At 39.2% G+C, this 17,068-nt stretch overlaps 1 protein-coding gene across 1 annotated transcript in view; it reads right to left on the bottom strand.

Annotated features, from left to right (window-relative positions):
• ZNF680 (zinc finger protein 680) overlaps window positions 1-17,068 on the bottom strand; it is a 47,687-nt gene that overhangs the window by 11,639 nt on the left and 18,980 nt on the right. The window contains exons 2-3 of the mRNA XM_033194601.1: window positions 15,022-15,148; window positions 14,424-14,519 (exon numbers count right to left, since the gene is read on the bottom strand). Coding sequence (XP_033050492.1) covers window positions 14,424-14,519; window positions 15,022-15,148 — 223 coding nt within the window. The remainder of the gene's footprint in view (window positions 1-14,423; window positions 14,520-15,021; window positions 15,149-17,068) is intronic.

Genomic DNA, 17,068 nt, shown 5'->3' with positions numbered 1-17,068 from the left:
GGTGTTAACCCGGGAGGTGGAGCTTGCAGTGAGCTGAGATCCGGCCACTGCGCTCCAGCCTGGGTGACAGAGCGAGACTCCGTCTCAAAACAAACCAAAAACAAAATTAAAGGGTTGGAAAAAGACATTTTATGCAAATGGCCACCAAAAGTGAGCAGGAGTAGCTATTCTATCAGACAAAACAAACTTTAAAGCAACTGGAGTTAAAAAAGACAAAGAGGGACATTATATAATAATAAAAGGCCTTGGCTGGTTCAATCCCAGCACCTTGGGAGGGTGAGGCGGGTGGATCACAAGGTCAGGAGTTCAAGACCAGCCTGGTCAAAATGGAGAAATTCCATCTCTACTAAAAATACAAAAATTAGCCGGGCATGGTGGCAGGCACCTGTAATCCCAGCTACTCGGGAGGCTGAGGAGGAGAAATGCTTGAACCTGGGAGGGGGAGGTGGCAGTGAGCCAAGATCATGCCACTGCACTCCAGCCTGGGCGACAGAGGGAGACTCTATCTTAAAATAAATAAATAATAGTAATAATAACAATAAAAGGCCTTGTCCAACAGAAAAACATCACAATCCTAAATATTCACGCACCTAACATTGGAGCTTCCAAATTTATAAAACAATTACTAATAGACCTAAAAAATGTGATAAACACAGTAGAAGTGGGGAACTTCTTCAAAAGCCCACTGACAGACCTAGACAGATCAAGACAGAAAATCAACAAAGAAACAAGGGACTTAAAGTATACCTTGAAACAAATGTACTTAACAGATACATACAGAACATTCCATGCAACAACCACAGAATACACATCCTACTCAACAGAACGTGAAACTTTTTCCAAGACAGACCATATAGGCCACAAAACAAGCCTCAATAAGTAAAAGAAAACTGAAATTATATCAGACACTCTCTCAGACCACAATGGAATAAAACTAGAAATTGGCCAGGCGCAGTGGCTCACACCTGTAATCCCAGCACTTTGGAAGGCCGAGGCAGGCAGATCACGAGGTCAGCAGATTGAGACCATCCTGGCTAACACGGTGAAATCCCGTCTCTACTAAAAAATACAAAAAAATTAGCCAGGCATGGTGGTGGGCGCCCGTAGTCCCAGCTACTCGGGTGGCTGAGGCAGGAGAATGGTGTGAATTCAGGAGGTGGAGCTTGCAGTTAGCCAAGGTCGGGCCACTGCACTCCAGCCTGGGTGATAGAGTGAGACTCCATTTCAAAAAAAAAAGCTAGAAATCAACTCCAAAAAAACCTTCAAAACCATGCAAATACACGGAAATTAAATAACCTGCTTCTGAACGATCATTGGGTCAAAAATGAAACCAAGATGAAAATTTAAAAGTTATTCTAACTGAATGACAATAATGACCCAACCTACGAAAACCTCTGGGATACAACAAAGGTAGTGCTAAGAGGAAAGTTTATAGCCCTAAACGCCTACATCAAAAAGACTGAAAGAGCAAAAAATGAGACTGTAAGGTCACACTTCAAGAAACTAGAGAAACAAGAACAAACCAAATCCAAATGCAACAGAAGAAAGGAAATAATCAATATTAGAGCAAAACTAAGTGAAACTGAAACAAAAAAATACAAAAGATAAATGAAACAAAAAGCTGTTTTTTTGAAAAGATAAATAGGCCAGGTGCGGTGGCTCATGCCTGTACTCCCAGTACTTTGGGAGGCCCAGGTGGGCGGATCACAAGGCCAGAAGACTGAGACCATGCTGGCTAACAAGGTGAAACCCCATCTCTACTAAAAATACAAAAAATTAGCTGGGCATGGTAGCAGGCGCCTGTCGTCCCAGCTACTCATGAGGCTGAGACAGGAGAATGGCATGAACCTGGGAAGCAGAGCTTGCAGTGAACTGAGATCACGCCACTGCACTCCAGCTTGGGCAACAGAGCAAGACTCCATCTCAAAAAAAAAAGAAAATAAGAGAGAAAATCCAAATAACCTCAATAAGAAACAAAATGGGAGATATTACAAACTGATACCACAGAAATACAAAAGATCATTCAAGGCTACTATGAATACCTTTACACACATAAACTAGAAAACCTAGAAGAGATGAATAAATTCCTGGAAAAATAAAACCCTCCCACCCTGAACAAACCAAAAGCAAGTAGCCAGACTGAAATAGTAATTTTAAAATTACCAACCAAAAAAGTCCAAGACCAGACAGATTCACAGCAGAATTCTACCAGACATTCAAAGAAGAATTGGTATCAATCCTATTGACACTATTCCACAAGACAGAGCAAGAGGGAACCCTCCCTAATTCATTCTATGAAGCCAACATCACGCTAATATCAAAACCAGAAAAGGACATGATAAAAAAGAAAACTACAGACTGATATCCCTGATGAACACAGATGCTAAAATCCTTAACAAAATACCAGCTAACTGAATCCAACAACGTATCAAAAAGATAATCCATCATGATCAAGTGAGTTTCATACCAGGGATGCAGAGATGGTTTAATATATGCAAGTCAATAAGTGTGATACACCACATAAACAGAGTTAAAAGTCACATGATCATCTCAATAGCTGCAGAACAAGCATTTGACAAAATCTGGCATCCTTTATGATTAAAACTCTCAGCAAAATTGGCATACAAGGGACATACCTCCATGTAATAAAAGTCATCTATGACAAACCCACAGCCAACATAATACTGAATGGAAAAAAGTTAAAAGCATTCCCTTTGAGAACTGGAACAAGACAAGAATGCCCACTCTCACAACTCTTCTTCAACACAGCACTGGAAGTCCTAGCCAGAGCGATTAGACAAGAGAAATAAAGGGCATCCAAATCAGTAAAGAGAAAGTCAAACTGTCACTGTTTGCTAGTGACATGATCGTTTATCTTGAAAACCCCAAAGAGTCCTCAAAAAAATTCCTAGAACTGATAAAAGAATTGAGCAGTTTCCAGGTACAAGATTAATGTACACAAATCAGTAGCTCTTCTATACACCAACAGTGACCTAATGAAGAATCAAATCAAGAACTCAACCCCTTTTACAATAGCTGCAAAAATAATAAAATACTTAGAAATACACCTAATCAATTACATGAAAGACCTCTACAAGGAAAACTACAAAACACTGCTGAAAAAAATCACAGACAACACAAACAAATGGAAACACGTTTTATGCTTATGGATGCGTAGAATTAATCTTGCAAAAATGACCATACTGCGAAAAGCAATAAACAAATTCAATGCAATTCCTATCAAAATACTATCATTCTTCACAGAATTAGAAAAAACAATTCTAAAATTTATACGGAACGAAAAAAGAGCCCACATAGCCAAAGCAAGACTAAGCAAAAAGAATAAATCTGGAGGCATCATATTACCTGATTTCAAACTATACTATAAGCCATAGTTACCAGAACAGCATGTTACTAGTATAAAAATCGGCACATAGACTAACGGAACAGAATAGCGAACCCAGAAATAAACCCAAGTACTTACAGCCAACTGATCTTTGAGAAAGCAAACAAAAACATAAAGTGGGAAAAAGAAACCCTTTTCAACAAATGGTGCTGGGGAAAATTGGCTAGCCACATGTAGGAGAATAAAACTGGATCCTTATCTCTCACCTTATACAAAAATAAACTCAAGATAGATTAAGGACTTAAATCTAAGACCTGAAAATATAAAAATTCTATAAAATAACATTGGAAAAACCCTTCTAAACATTGGTTTAGGCAAGGATTTCATGACCAAGAACCCAAAAGCAAATGCAATAAAAACAAAGATAAATAGCTGGAACTTAATTAAACAAAAGAGCTTTTTGCATAGCAAAAGGAACAGTCAGCAGAGTAAACAGAAAACCCACAGAGTGGGAAAGGATCTTCACAATTTATATATCTGACAAAGGACTAATATCCAGAATCTACAATGAACTCAAATCAGCAAGAAAGAAACAAACAATCCCATCAAAAAGTGGGCTAAGGACATGAATAAACATTTCTCAAAAGAAGATATACAAATGGCCAACAAACATTTGAAAAAATGTTCAGCATCACTAATGATCAGGGAAATGTATATCAAAACCATAATGCAATACAACCTTACTTTTGCAAGAATGATCATAATCAAAAAATCATAAAACAGTAGATGTTGGCATAGATGTGATCAGGGAACACTTCTACACTGCTGGTGGGAATGTAAACTAGTACAACCACTATGGAAAACAGTGTGGAGATTCCTTAAAGAACTAAAGGTAGAACTACCATTTGACCCAGCAACCCAACTATTGGGTACATACCCACAGGAAAAGAAGTTACTATCTGAAAAAGATACTTGCACACGCACATTTATAGCAGCACAATTTGCAATTGCAAAATTGTGGAACCAACCCAAATACCCATCAATCAACAATGGGATACAGAAACTGTGGTATATATATAGGATAAAATACTACTCAGTCATAAGAAGGAATGCATCAATGGCATTTGCAGTGACCTAGATGAGACTGGAGACTATTATTCTAAATGAAGTAACTCAGGAATGGAAAACCAAACATCGTATGTTCTCACTGATACGTAGGAGCTAAGCTATGAGGATGCAAAGGCATAAGAACGATATAATAAACTTTGGGGACTTGGGAGGGTCGGGTGGGGCGGGGGGCGAGAGATAAAAGGCTACAAATAGGGTGCAGTGAATACTGCTTAAGTGATGGGTGCACCAAAATCTAAAAAATTACCGCTAAAGAACTTACTCATGTAACCAAACACTAATAACCTATAGAAAAATAAAATTTAAAAAAAAAATAAGAATTTGAGACCAGTCTGGACAACATGGTAAAACACTGTCTCTACCAAAAATGCAGAAAAACTAACTGGATGTGATGGTGCTTACTTGTAACCCAGCTACTGGAGAGGCTGAAGAGAATTTTCTAAGTTTAGAAAGTTGAGGATGCAGTGGGCCATTAATTATCACGCCACTGCAAACCAGCCTGGTTGACAGAGTGAGGCCCCAAGAAAGAAAGAGAGAGAGAGAAAGAAAGAGAGAAAGAAAGAAGGAAGGGAGAAAGGGAAGGAGAGAGGGGAGGGGATGGGAGGGGAGGGAAGGGGAGGGAAGAGTGGGGGAGAGAGAGAGAGAAAGAGAGAAAGAGAAAGAAAGAAGGAAGGGAGAAAGGGAAGGAGAGAGGGGAGGGGATGGGAGGGGAGGGAAGGGGAGGGAAGAGTGGGGGAGAGAGAGAGAGAAAGAGAGAAAGAGAAAGAAAAGAAAAGAAAAGAAAGAGAGAGAGAAAGAAAAAAGTCACTGAATGGCTTAAGTAAAAAAGCATAGATTTTAGCATTGAGTCAAATAGGCTGAAAGTAACAAAAATGAAAAAAATCTTATTTCAAGCCAATAGTAACCACAATTGGGTGAGATGGTCATCATTATATTATATATAATATGCTTTAAGTCAAGTACTTGGCCAGGCATGGTGGCTCACGCCTGTAATCCCAGCACTTTGGGAGTACAAAGCAGGCGAATCACTTGAGGTCAGTAATTCGAGACCAGCCTGGACAAACGATGAAACCCATCTCTACCCAAAATACAAAAAGTAGCTGGGCATTATAGCACACACCTGTAATCCCAGCTACTCAGGAGGCTGAGGCAAGAGAATTGCTTGAACTCGGGAGGCAGAGGTGGCAGTGAGTCGAGATCACACCACTGCACTCCAGCCTGGGCGACAGAGTGAGATTCTGTCTCAACAAAACAAAAACACAAACAAATCAAGTTGTAGCATTAATCAAAGACTGATATTATATAATGGTAAGTAAAATGGGTCAATTTACCAGGAATCTATAACTATCATATTTATCTATCTATATGTATGTGTATTAATAACATCAGGTCTCCAAAATATATAAAGCAAATATTGACAAAAGTGAAGAAAGAAATACATAGCAACATAATAATTGTAGATATCAAGATCTTATTTTTAATAATAGAAAATTAAGATAAAAGATCAATAAGAAAACAGAAAACTTAGACATTACAGACTGTACTGATTTTTTGCATATAGAGCAATAGCTGAGAGTGGATGATTTATAAAGAAATATGTTTATTTGGCTCACATTTTGGCAGACTGTACAAGAAGTGTGTGCCAGCATCTGCTTCTGGTGAGGGTCTCAGGAAGCTTACAATCATGGTGGAAGGGAAAGAGTAACTGAACGTATCACATGGTAAGAGATAGAGCAAGTATGAGGTGAAGGAAACGCGTTCTTTTAATGAAGCAGCTTTCATTTGAATTAACAGAGTGTAAACTTTCTGATTACCAAGAGGATGGCGTCATGCCATTCATGATGAATTTGCCCCCATGACCCAAACACCTCCTACCAGGTCCCACATCCAACATTAAGGACTACATTGCAACAAGAGGTCTGGAGAACATGGACGTCCAAACCATAGCATAGACCAACTAGGCTTACCAGACTCATAAAAAAATTTCTCAGTCAAAAGCAACAGAATATATAATATTTGTATTTGCACCTAGTGTATTCTGTTAAAACACATAATGGGTCTTATTAAATTTCACAATAACATCTGGGTGCAGTGACTCATGCTTATAATTCCAACATTTTGGGAGACCAAGGTGGGAGAATCACTTGGGACAAGAATGAGACCAGCCTAGGTAACACAGCGAGGCCCTACCCCTACAAATAATAATTAAAAAACAGCCAGACATGATAGTGCATGTCTATAGTTTCAGCTACACGGGGAGCTAAGGTGGAAGGATCACTTGAGTCCAAGAGGCTCAGGCTACAGTGAGCCAAAATTATGCCACTGCACTCCAGCCTGAGTGACAGTAAGATCCTGTCTCAAAACAACAATGATGAATAAATCTAAGAATACCAAAATCATACACTGTGTGTTTTCTGACAAAAACTTAATAAGGGCCGGGCACGGTGGCTTATGCCTGTAATCCCAGCACTTTGGGAGGCTGAGACGGGAGGATCATGAGGTCAGAAGATCAAGACCATCCTGGCTAACACGGTGAAATGTCGTCTCTACTAAAAACACAAAAAAATTAGCCAGGCATGGGGGTGAGCACCTGTAATCCCAGCTACTCGGGGAGGCTGAGACAGGAGATGGCATGAACCCCGGAGGCGGAGCCTGCAGCAAGCTGAGATCACGCCACTGCCCTCCAGCCTGGGCGACAGAGCGAGACTCCGTCTCAAAAAAACAAAACAAACAAACAAAAAAACTTAATAAAACTAGGAATTAAAAGCAAAGGAAAAATGGGCAAATCCAAAAATATATGAAAATAAAACACACAGGCTGGGTGTAGTGGCTCAAATGTGTAAACTTAGAACTTCAGGAGGCCAAGGCAGAAGGACTGCTTGTGCCTAGGAGTTTGAAAGTAGCCTGGGCAACGAAGTGAGACCCTGTCTTGATTATGTCTATAACTAGCTAAACAACCATGAAAAAAAAGCATTATACTTCCTAATTGAAAAACATATTAAAAGCTACAACAGTAAAAACAATGTGGCACTGACACAATGACATATAAAGAGATAAAAAACAGAATAGACGGCCAGGTGCAGTGGCTCATGCCTGTAATCCCAGCACTTTGGAAGGCTGAGGCGGGTGGATCACGAGGTCAGGAGATCGAGACCATCCTGGTTTACATGGTGAAACCCCATCTCTACGAAAAATACAAAAAAATTAGCAGGGCGTGGTGGCGGGCACCTGTAGTCCCAGCTACTTGGAAGGCTGAGGCAGCAGAATGGCGTGAACCCGGGAGGCGGAGCTTGCAGTGAGCTGAGATAGCGCCACTGCACTCCAGACTGGGCAACAGAGCGAGACTCCAAAAAAAAAAAAAAACAAACCCAGAATAGAGAGCCCAGAAAAGAACCCTTTTGTGTATGATCAAATGATCTTTCACTAAGTTGCAATTAACGCATAATAGAGAAAAGATAATCTTTTCAAAAACTAACGTTGAAATCAGGTTATCTACACTGATAAAGCCGAATCCTTTCCTTGAACTATATGCAAAGAATATTTGAAATAAAATATTTAGAAATTTAAAAAATAACTATCTCTTAGAAAAAATATAGGGAAAAACATGACATTGGTATTGGCACCATTTTCTTAGATACGACATTAAATGCATGAGCAACAAAGAGAAGAAAAGAATAACTGAACTACACTATACTTCAAAATTTCTGCATATCAAAGAAAACATTCAAAAGAGTAGTGATGCCTCCTAGGAAATGGGTGAAAATATCTGCAAATCACATGTGATAGGAGTTAATATTCAGAATATATAAACAACTATTAAAACTGAATTATAAAGTTGAATAATGACTTAGAATTGGACAAATAATTGAACTAAATTTTCATCAAAATGATACAAATGCAAAAAAGCATTTGAAAGGATACACAAAAATACTAATTTGTAGACAAACGCATGAAAGTCACGATGAAAAACAGAATCCTCTCACACCCATTATAATAGCCACTAAAAGTTTTCTAGAAAACACCCAGTTGATGATGCAATGAAAATAAAATCCATGTTAATTGTTGGTGCAAAACAAGGATGCAACCATTATTGACAAATGTTATAAATGTTCCTCAAATAATTAAAAATTGAATTAATATTAAATACAGCAATCCCACTTATGGATCTACATCCAAACTATGCAACGCAGGACCTGGAAGACATATTTGAACATTTATGCTTCTTGTACCAGCATTCACAAAAGCCAAAACACGGCCAGGCACGGTGGCTCACACTTGTAATTCCAGCACTTTGGGAGGTCGAGGGGGGCAGATCACCTGAGGGCAGGAGTTTGAGACCAGCTTTGCCAATATGGTGAAACCTCGTCTCTACTAAATATACAAAATTTAGCCAGGTGTGGTGGCGGGTGCCTGTAATCCCAGTTACTCAAGAGGCTGAGGCAGGAGAATCGCTTGAACCTGGGAGGCGGAGACTGCAGTGAGCCGAGATCTGATCCTGCCATTGCACGCCAGCCTGGGAGGCAGAGCAAGACTCCATTGCAAAAAAAAAAAGGCCGGCCGGGCACGGTGGCTCACGCCTGTAATCCCAGTACTTTGGGAGGCTGAGGGGGGAGGTGGGCGGATCACGAGGTCAGGAGGTTGAGACCATCCTGGCTAACACGGTGAAACCCCGTCTCTACTAAAAAAATACAAAAAACTAGCTGGGCGTGGTGGTGGGCGCCTGCAGTCCCAGCTACTTGGGAGGCTGAGGCAGGAGAATGGCGTGAACCCAGGAGGTGGAGCTTGCAGTGAGCCGAGATCGCGCCACTGCACTCCAGCCTGGGCGACAGAGCGAGCCTCCGTCTCAAAAACAAAAAAAAAGCCAAAACGCTGAAGCAATCCGGGTGTGGAATATTATTCAGCCTTAAGAAAAAAAAAACTTCGGAGGCTGAGGGAGGAGAATTGCTTGAACCTGGGAGGAAGACAAGGTGGCACCATTGCACTCCAGCCTGGGCAACAAGAGCAAAACTTCGTCTCAAAAAAAACAAAGAAAATCTTGTCCCATTTTAATATAAATGTTGAAAGAATTATCTCACCTAAAATGAGCCAGTAACAAAATGATGGATACTGTATGATTCTAATTCTATGAGATATCTTAAGTAGTCACACTCATAAAAACAAAGTGGAAGGGTGTCTGTCAAGGGCTGAAGAGAGAGTAAAATGGGCAGTTGTTACTTAATGTGTACTGAGTTTTAGTTTTACAAGATGTAAAACTTTTAGAAGTATTTTACCTAACAGTGTGAATACACTTAACATGCTTGAAATGTACAACTTTTATTCAGACAGGATCTCACTCTGTCACCCAAGTTGGTGTGCAGTGGCACAATTATGGCTCACTGTAGCCTCAACCAGGTTCAAGTAAATCCTCCCCCATCAATCTCCCAAGCAGCTGAAACCACAAGTGCAGACCACCATGCCTGTCTTTAAAAAACGGTTTTTTTTTTTGGTAGAGACTGGGTCTTTATATGTTGCCCAACCTGGTCTCCCAATTTTGGGCTTAAGTGATCCTCCTGTCTTGGCCTCTCAAAATCCCTGGATTACAGATGTAAGCCACCACCATGCCTGGCCCTGAAATGTACACTTCAATGAAATTAAGATGGTAAATTTTATGTTATATTTTCACAATTTTTTAAAAGAAAAACTGAAAAAATACAGAATTATATATCTTTTCAAAAATTATCTTCAAATCACAAAAGTGTTTCTCTCATGCAAAAGAAATATATATTCATCATTGAACACATGGTGAAAAGAAGGCGATTTCCATGACTGTTCACTTAGAGATGATAGGACAACCACTGAAAATCAGCTAAGAAAGAATATATACAAAATAAGCCATAACCAAAATTGAGGTCATATTTGTAGATAAAAGCACACACATATATAAACTGATTGTGATAGACATATGGCTGATTTATCTTTTTTTTTTTTTTGAGATGGAGTCTCACTCGGTCACACAGGCTGGACTACAGCGGCGCGATCTCAGCTCACTGTAACCTCCGCCTCCTAGATTCAAGAGATTCCCCTGCCTCAGCCTCCCAAGTAGCTGGGACTACAGGCACCTGCCACCACGCCAGGCTAATTTTTGTATTTTTAGTAGAATGGGGTTTCACCATATTGGCCATGCTGGTCTCGAACTCCTGACCTTCAATCCACCCACCTTGGGCTCCCAAAGTGCCGGGATTACAGGAGTGAGCCACTGCACCCAGCTGATATATCTTTTAATTAAACCCCATTTTGACTTAAAGTTTATAAACAGAATTGCAAAATGTCTAAATATATAAGTAAAACAAAAAATCACAATAAACTGATGTTTAAAAACCTACACTAAATAAAACACTAATATGGAACTGCAAAACAATAACTAGAGAAATGTTTACTCACAAAATCCGGTTTGCAATATTTATGTACCATTAAAAAAGAATTTGTCTAGATAATTACAATATTTGTGTGTACTCATGGAAAGCAGGTATTTCAAATCATTGGCATGCGCTGTGCTGCAATAAAATTTCAGAAAAAAACAGTATAATTATAAATAAAAGATTCTAACAATAAATTTACAATAAATAAAAATTTAAAAGAAATTAGTAATTTTTTTGTTTTAAATATATGCTATTCTTACACAAAATAAAACTGCTGGAATTCAACCTTAGAAGCAAAACAAGGCCGGGCGCGGTGGCTCAAGCCTGTAATCCCAGCACTTTGGGAGGCCGAGACGGGCGGATCACAAGGTCAGGAGATCGAGACCATCCTGGCTAACCCAGTGAAACCCCGTCTCTACTAAAAAATACAAAAAACTAGCCGGGCGAGGTGGCGGGCGCCTATACTCCCAGCTACTCGGGAGGCTGAGGCAGGAGAATGGCGTGAACCCGAAAGGCGGAGCTTGCAGTGATCTGAGATCTGGCCACTGCACTCCAGTTTGGGTGGCAGAGTGAGACTCCGTCTCAAAAAAAAAAAAAAAGCAGCAGCAAAACAATAGCCTTGCATTGCTAAATTTAAAAATTATATATTTTGCAGAATATGGTTAGCACTTCTTATATATAAAACAAATGCGGCCGGGCGCAGTGGCTCACGCCTGTAATCCCAGCACTTTGGGAGGCCGAGGCGGGTGGATCACGAGGTCAGGAGATCAAGCACATCCTGGCTAACACAGTGAAACCCCGTCTCTACTAAAAATACAAAAAAAAATTAGCTGGGCGTGGTGGCGGGCGCCTGTAGTCCCAGCTACTTGGGAGGCTGAGGCAGGAGAATGGCGTGAACCCGGGAGGCGGAGCTTGCAGTGAGCCGAGATTGCACCACTGCACTCCAGCCTGGGCAACAGAGCGAGACTCCCTCTCAAAAAAAAAAAAAAAAAAACTTAGAAATTAGTTATGTTGTTATTTAGATATATGCTTAAGAAAGTGGATGAAAATACTATAATTTCTGTTTGCCTGCAGCAAACTCAAATTTATAAGTAACATTAGCCATATCATGTAAATTCTAGCATATTGTCCTAAAGGTCTGAACCTAAAGTACAGAAAAATTTGAAATAGAAAATAGAAAGTAATATATAGGGAGAGTGACATCAGTAAGATGGATAAATAAAAGGTTCCCTATTTGCTTATCATCCCACAACAAGAAAATTTATCAGCCATCCCTGACAAAAATGCGTTTATGTGAGCCATGGCTCACACCCGTAATGGCAGCTACACAGTACATTCAGGTTGGGGAACTGCTTCAGGCCAGGATTTCAAGACCAGCCTGGGTTATAAAGCCAAAACCCATCTCAAAAATAAGTGCCTTTAAGAGAGCTTTGAGATCCAGAGAAGGTGTTGTGAAACTCTGCTACAGTCTAAGATTAAGGAGCGTTCTTTTCAGAAGGCAAGCCCTCGTTCAGGTGGAAAAATACAGGAACCCTGTTCTAAGCTACAGACCAGGAAATGGCCCACCAAATTTAGTCCCACTGAGAATTCTGAACTTACTCTCTAATCATCCCAAACTCCTCCCAGCCACAGACTGGGAGAGACCTGCCCTCCAGAAGCCTGTAGGAAGACACCCATTTATAGCCACGCAGGCAGGCCTGCAGACCTTGTCCTTTACTGTAGTTTCTGAAGCAGTTTAATGACTTGGTTCCAGCTACCTGAGCTATAGTTCATGGCCTGTTCTGCCTAAATAGGAACCCACACAGTGATCTGAAAAAACCTCTTTGATACTCAGTGAAAGCCATACTCATCCACATTCTGATATAAGGCCCACCATATATAGACCCAATTACGAAAACCTGCCCTACTGTCTGCCCTATAGAGCAACATCCAGATAAATATTTAGTCTGTTCCAAAATATAATGGAAATTACAATTACCCAAGCCCCCATTAAGCCAACTAAAGGTGAGCCCTAGTGCAGACCCAGCAGCCTTGTGACCAAGCTATACCGCTCTCCACTACAAAACCAGAGGGCATCTCATCACCCTGAGAACCCAACAAAAAAAAATCTTTACCTCCTGAAACCAGTTTATAAAAACTTAAAGAGGTGTTTGCCCCCTTAAATTTAGACACCAATGCAAAACTATATTGTACCCACTGTAAATACTTTTAACATAGAACTGCAAGTATGTGGCAGAAGAATTAATCAAAAAGTTTTAAAACTCATTGAAATTGAAGACAAATGAGTAAAAACTTGCTGCTTATAGATCATATGCTCTTGTATATAAAAAATTATAAACTATACTAAAACCTGTTTAATAAATACACTAGGTAATTTGGCAAAATATAAAATTAACATACAAGTTTAAGTTCCATACACTTAAGCAAACTGATTAAGAAAACAATCTTATTTATAGTAGCATTAAAATAATTTCTGAGAACAAATTTATACGAGGTAAAAAAACTTTACAATAAAAATATATTAATGAAATACATTAGAGAAGGGGCAAATAATTACATTGTTTTGAGACACAGTCTCTGTCACACAGGCTGGAGTGCAGTGGTACAAGCTCAGCTCACTGCAGCCTCCACCTCCTGGGTTAAAGCAATTCTCCTGCCTCAGCCTTTTGGGTAGCTGGGATTACAGGCACCTGCCATCAGGCCAGGCTAATTTTTGTATTTTTAGTAGGGATGGGATTTCACCCTGATGGCCAGGCTGATCTCAAACTCCTGACCTCAATGATCTCCCTGCCTGGGCCTCCCAAAGTGCTGGGATTACAGGTGTGAGCCACTGTGCCTGGTCAACACAAACACATTTTAAAATACTTTATGTCTATGGATTGAAAGCATAAATACTGTTAAAGTGCCATATTATCTAAAATAATCTATGGATTCAATGAACTCCCTATCAAAACTCCAGTGGCATATTTTTACAGCAATGAAAAATAAAATCCTAAAATTTATATGAAACTACAATAAACTTTGAATAGTCAAAGCAACCTTGAGGAAAAAGAACAAAGAAGGACATTATACTTTGTAATTTCAAACTATATTTCAAGACTATCAAAAAAAAGACAATAAAAACAAGACAAAGTGTGCAGAAAAATGAACCAAAAAAATGGAAAAGAAACCACTAATCACACACATTTCAGACATGATGTAAAAAGAGAACTTATAACAGAGTTTCTCAAAATTTTGCAGATATTTGTGTGTCCCTAAAACAATGGAACATCAGTCAGATTGTGCAGTCTCTTATAAGCCACAAAGAGGATTCTGGCTCACAGTAAACTTGAAGGAAGATCACTGATGGGGAAGTAGAATTTTTAGAGAATTTAAGAGCATAAGAAAGAAGATGCCACTATGTGAGAACAAGAGAAAAGAAACTGAGCTTCCCAGAAACTACTTTCTTTGGAACATAGCTTCCCAAATTCCATGTCAAGAACTGACTTTCTCTTTGACCTTTGGACCTCTCATCTGTGTCATCTGTTGTATTCGCTATCACTCTCACCTACCTGGGGATTTGGCTACCATCTCCTGTCTCTTCCTATTCCATGGCTCTTTTCCTTGCTCCAAACAGGTTATCAGGTGAGGCTTAGAGACAGCAATACCTGTTTTATTAAAAATAAATAACATGAATCTTGCTCATCTTCTCCAATTACTGACCTACTAATGTGCTCAGTAAAGAGAATGTCATAGCATATTCTAGTAAATTAATCCCAAATTACTAATTTATAAGACATTTCTAAATAGTGAAAAAATACTTAAAATTTGTAGGTCTTTAATTTCACTACCCAGTACTACTGAATCAAAAATTGGTGGTGGCAATTAAATTGTAAGGTGTGGGCAACAACATTTTATGCCATCACATTTCTGTAATTACCACTAATCTAAAGTGAAGGATACAGATCAGCTCAGGAATGTGTAAATTTCAGGTCAAGATGAAACATAATAAAGAAATTTTCTTTCTACATGGACAAATCTCAAAGATTTTCTTGAAAACAGGGATCTGAAACTCATTTATGCAAAGCACAAATTACCACAAGTTATACAAAAACAGAGAAATAAAACCTTTAAGGCATATTAGGAATTGTGTGTTGAAGTTATCCTCACCCAGGAAGACCAGGTTTCGGTAGTTCTCAAACATCACTTTCCTGTATAAATTCCGTTGTGCAGTGTCCAGGCATTGCCACTCCTCCAGAGAGAATTCTATGGCCACATCCCTAAATGTCAGTGGTCCCTGAAAAACACACACACACACATATATATTTACTAAATAACCATGGGCAGAATTTTTATTTTGGCTCAAGGCAAAGTAAGACAGTATAGAAAACTGATTCTGACTTAAAGGAGTGACTAAAATTATACAATAAAATAAATTTAAATGCAGAAATATTATCTAATGTATTATTTAACTCAGATAACAGAACAGCATAAGATCCACAACATCAGTGTATATATACTTTTTTGAATGAAAAAGTATAAAAGGACATGAATACAAACGTGTACATTTTTGACTGCTATATTTACATCATACACAACGAGTTGCATATATTTTTCAGATGGAAAAGACATGTTGAGTTAGAAGGTACATCTCAAATTTTAATGTGTACAATAAACTGAAGATCTTATTATGCCGGTTTTTTTTAAAGATCTGGAATAAAGTTTGAATTTCTGAATTTCCAACAAGCTCACCAGTAATGCCAATGTTTTTGGCCCAAGAATAGTATTTTGTCAAACATCCACTAAGTACAAGAGCCTGTGCTGGCAGGGCACAGTGGCTCACGCCTGTAATCCCAGCACTTTGGGAGGCCGAGCCAGACAGATCACCTGAGGTCACGAGTTCGAAACCAGCCTGCCCAACATGGCGAAACCCCATCTCTACTAAAAAAAATACAAAACTTAGCCGGGCACGATGGTGTGCATCTGTAATTCCAGCTATTTGGGAGGCTGAGGTAGGAGAATCGCTTGAACCCGGGAGGCGGAGGTTGCAATGAGCTGAGATTGCACCAGTACATTCCAGCCTGGGCAACAGGGCGAGACTCCATCTAAAAAAACAAACAAACAAACAAGAACCTGTGTTTTTCCCAGTTTTTCTGGCTTGTAAATAAAGATGAGAGCCTTCATCTTCCAAAGACATATATGCAAATATAACCTAAGAAAAAAAGGCAGCTGCCCAATCAAATGTGATAATTTATGCACATCAGCTGCATGAAGATACTTACTAATGAAAAGTAATTAACTCTATAAAAAAAAAACTTGTCAGAGAGCTCTTTAACCAAGTGAATCATTAACATCAACTGCACTAGGAACAAATTTTTATGATGTGCTGATGCACAAAGAACACAGCATCACTGCTGGAATACTGCTCCCGAAAAGTAAATTATAATCTAAATGTAACCATAAAGAAACATCAATTTTATGCAAAGTTCAAAATACAGATGTCTCCTATTTACTGTACTGTTAGTGATTTTAAGTAGTCTTTCTTCAGCACCCTAGAGAGCAGGAATCTCCTAAAAATTTTTTCAGAACTTCCTGGGTGAAAAATGCCATTCTGTTTAAATAAGCATTTTCTTGGTCCTTTTCTGTATAGAGCTAATGGAGAACACAGGTGGATCCTCAACATTACATGTTCTTTTTCTTTACTAAGGACCCCAGCTTTTCCCCAATAGAAATCTTGAGTATCCACACATTCCCGTAATTCAACAGCTACAAAGGAAATATTTTTAATATTGCAGATTATAAATTCATAATGAGAATTCTGCATGGCACATAAGAAGCCACAATGCAGAGAATATAAAGGCGGCTCTGGTACATAGGAAAAATATTTTTCAGAGACCCTTGACTATTATAATGAATTTTTAAAGTAATTGAAACTAGCTCATTAGGCAGGAAAAGATCAAGGAGAGAAGTAAAGGTTTGCAAGTACTAAACACATGGTATTCCAGGAGGAAGAGTGGACACAGCTCTTGATCTGAGACAGGTTTAAGTAAAAAAAAGAACCAATTCTTCCTCTTTCTCCTTTTTTGGAATTCCTTCTCAGATGAGATTCTCTGGACAAATTACACTTGTATCTTGAGAACATGCCTCTAAAGGTAGCAGCACCCCCTGTTTACCTGCTACCACCATACCCACAGGCAGAAAAACCAAAACCTGGAGA

The sequence above is a fragment of the Trachypithecus francoisi genome, unplaced genomic scaffold (assembly GCF_009764315.1).
Source record: "Trachypithecus francoisi isolate TF-2019V2 unplaced genomic scaffold, Tfra_2.0 Lachesis_group4, whole genome shotgun sequence".
Classification (NCBI taxonomy): Eukaryota; Metazoa; Chordata; class Mammalia; order Primates; family Cercopithecidae; genus Trachypithecus; species Trachypithecus francoisi.
Note: the sequence above shows the minus strand (reverse complement) of the source record. Positions and strands in the feature narration are given on the sequence as shown.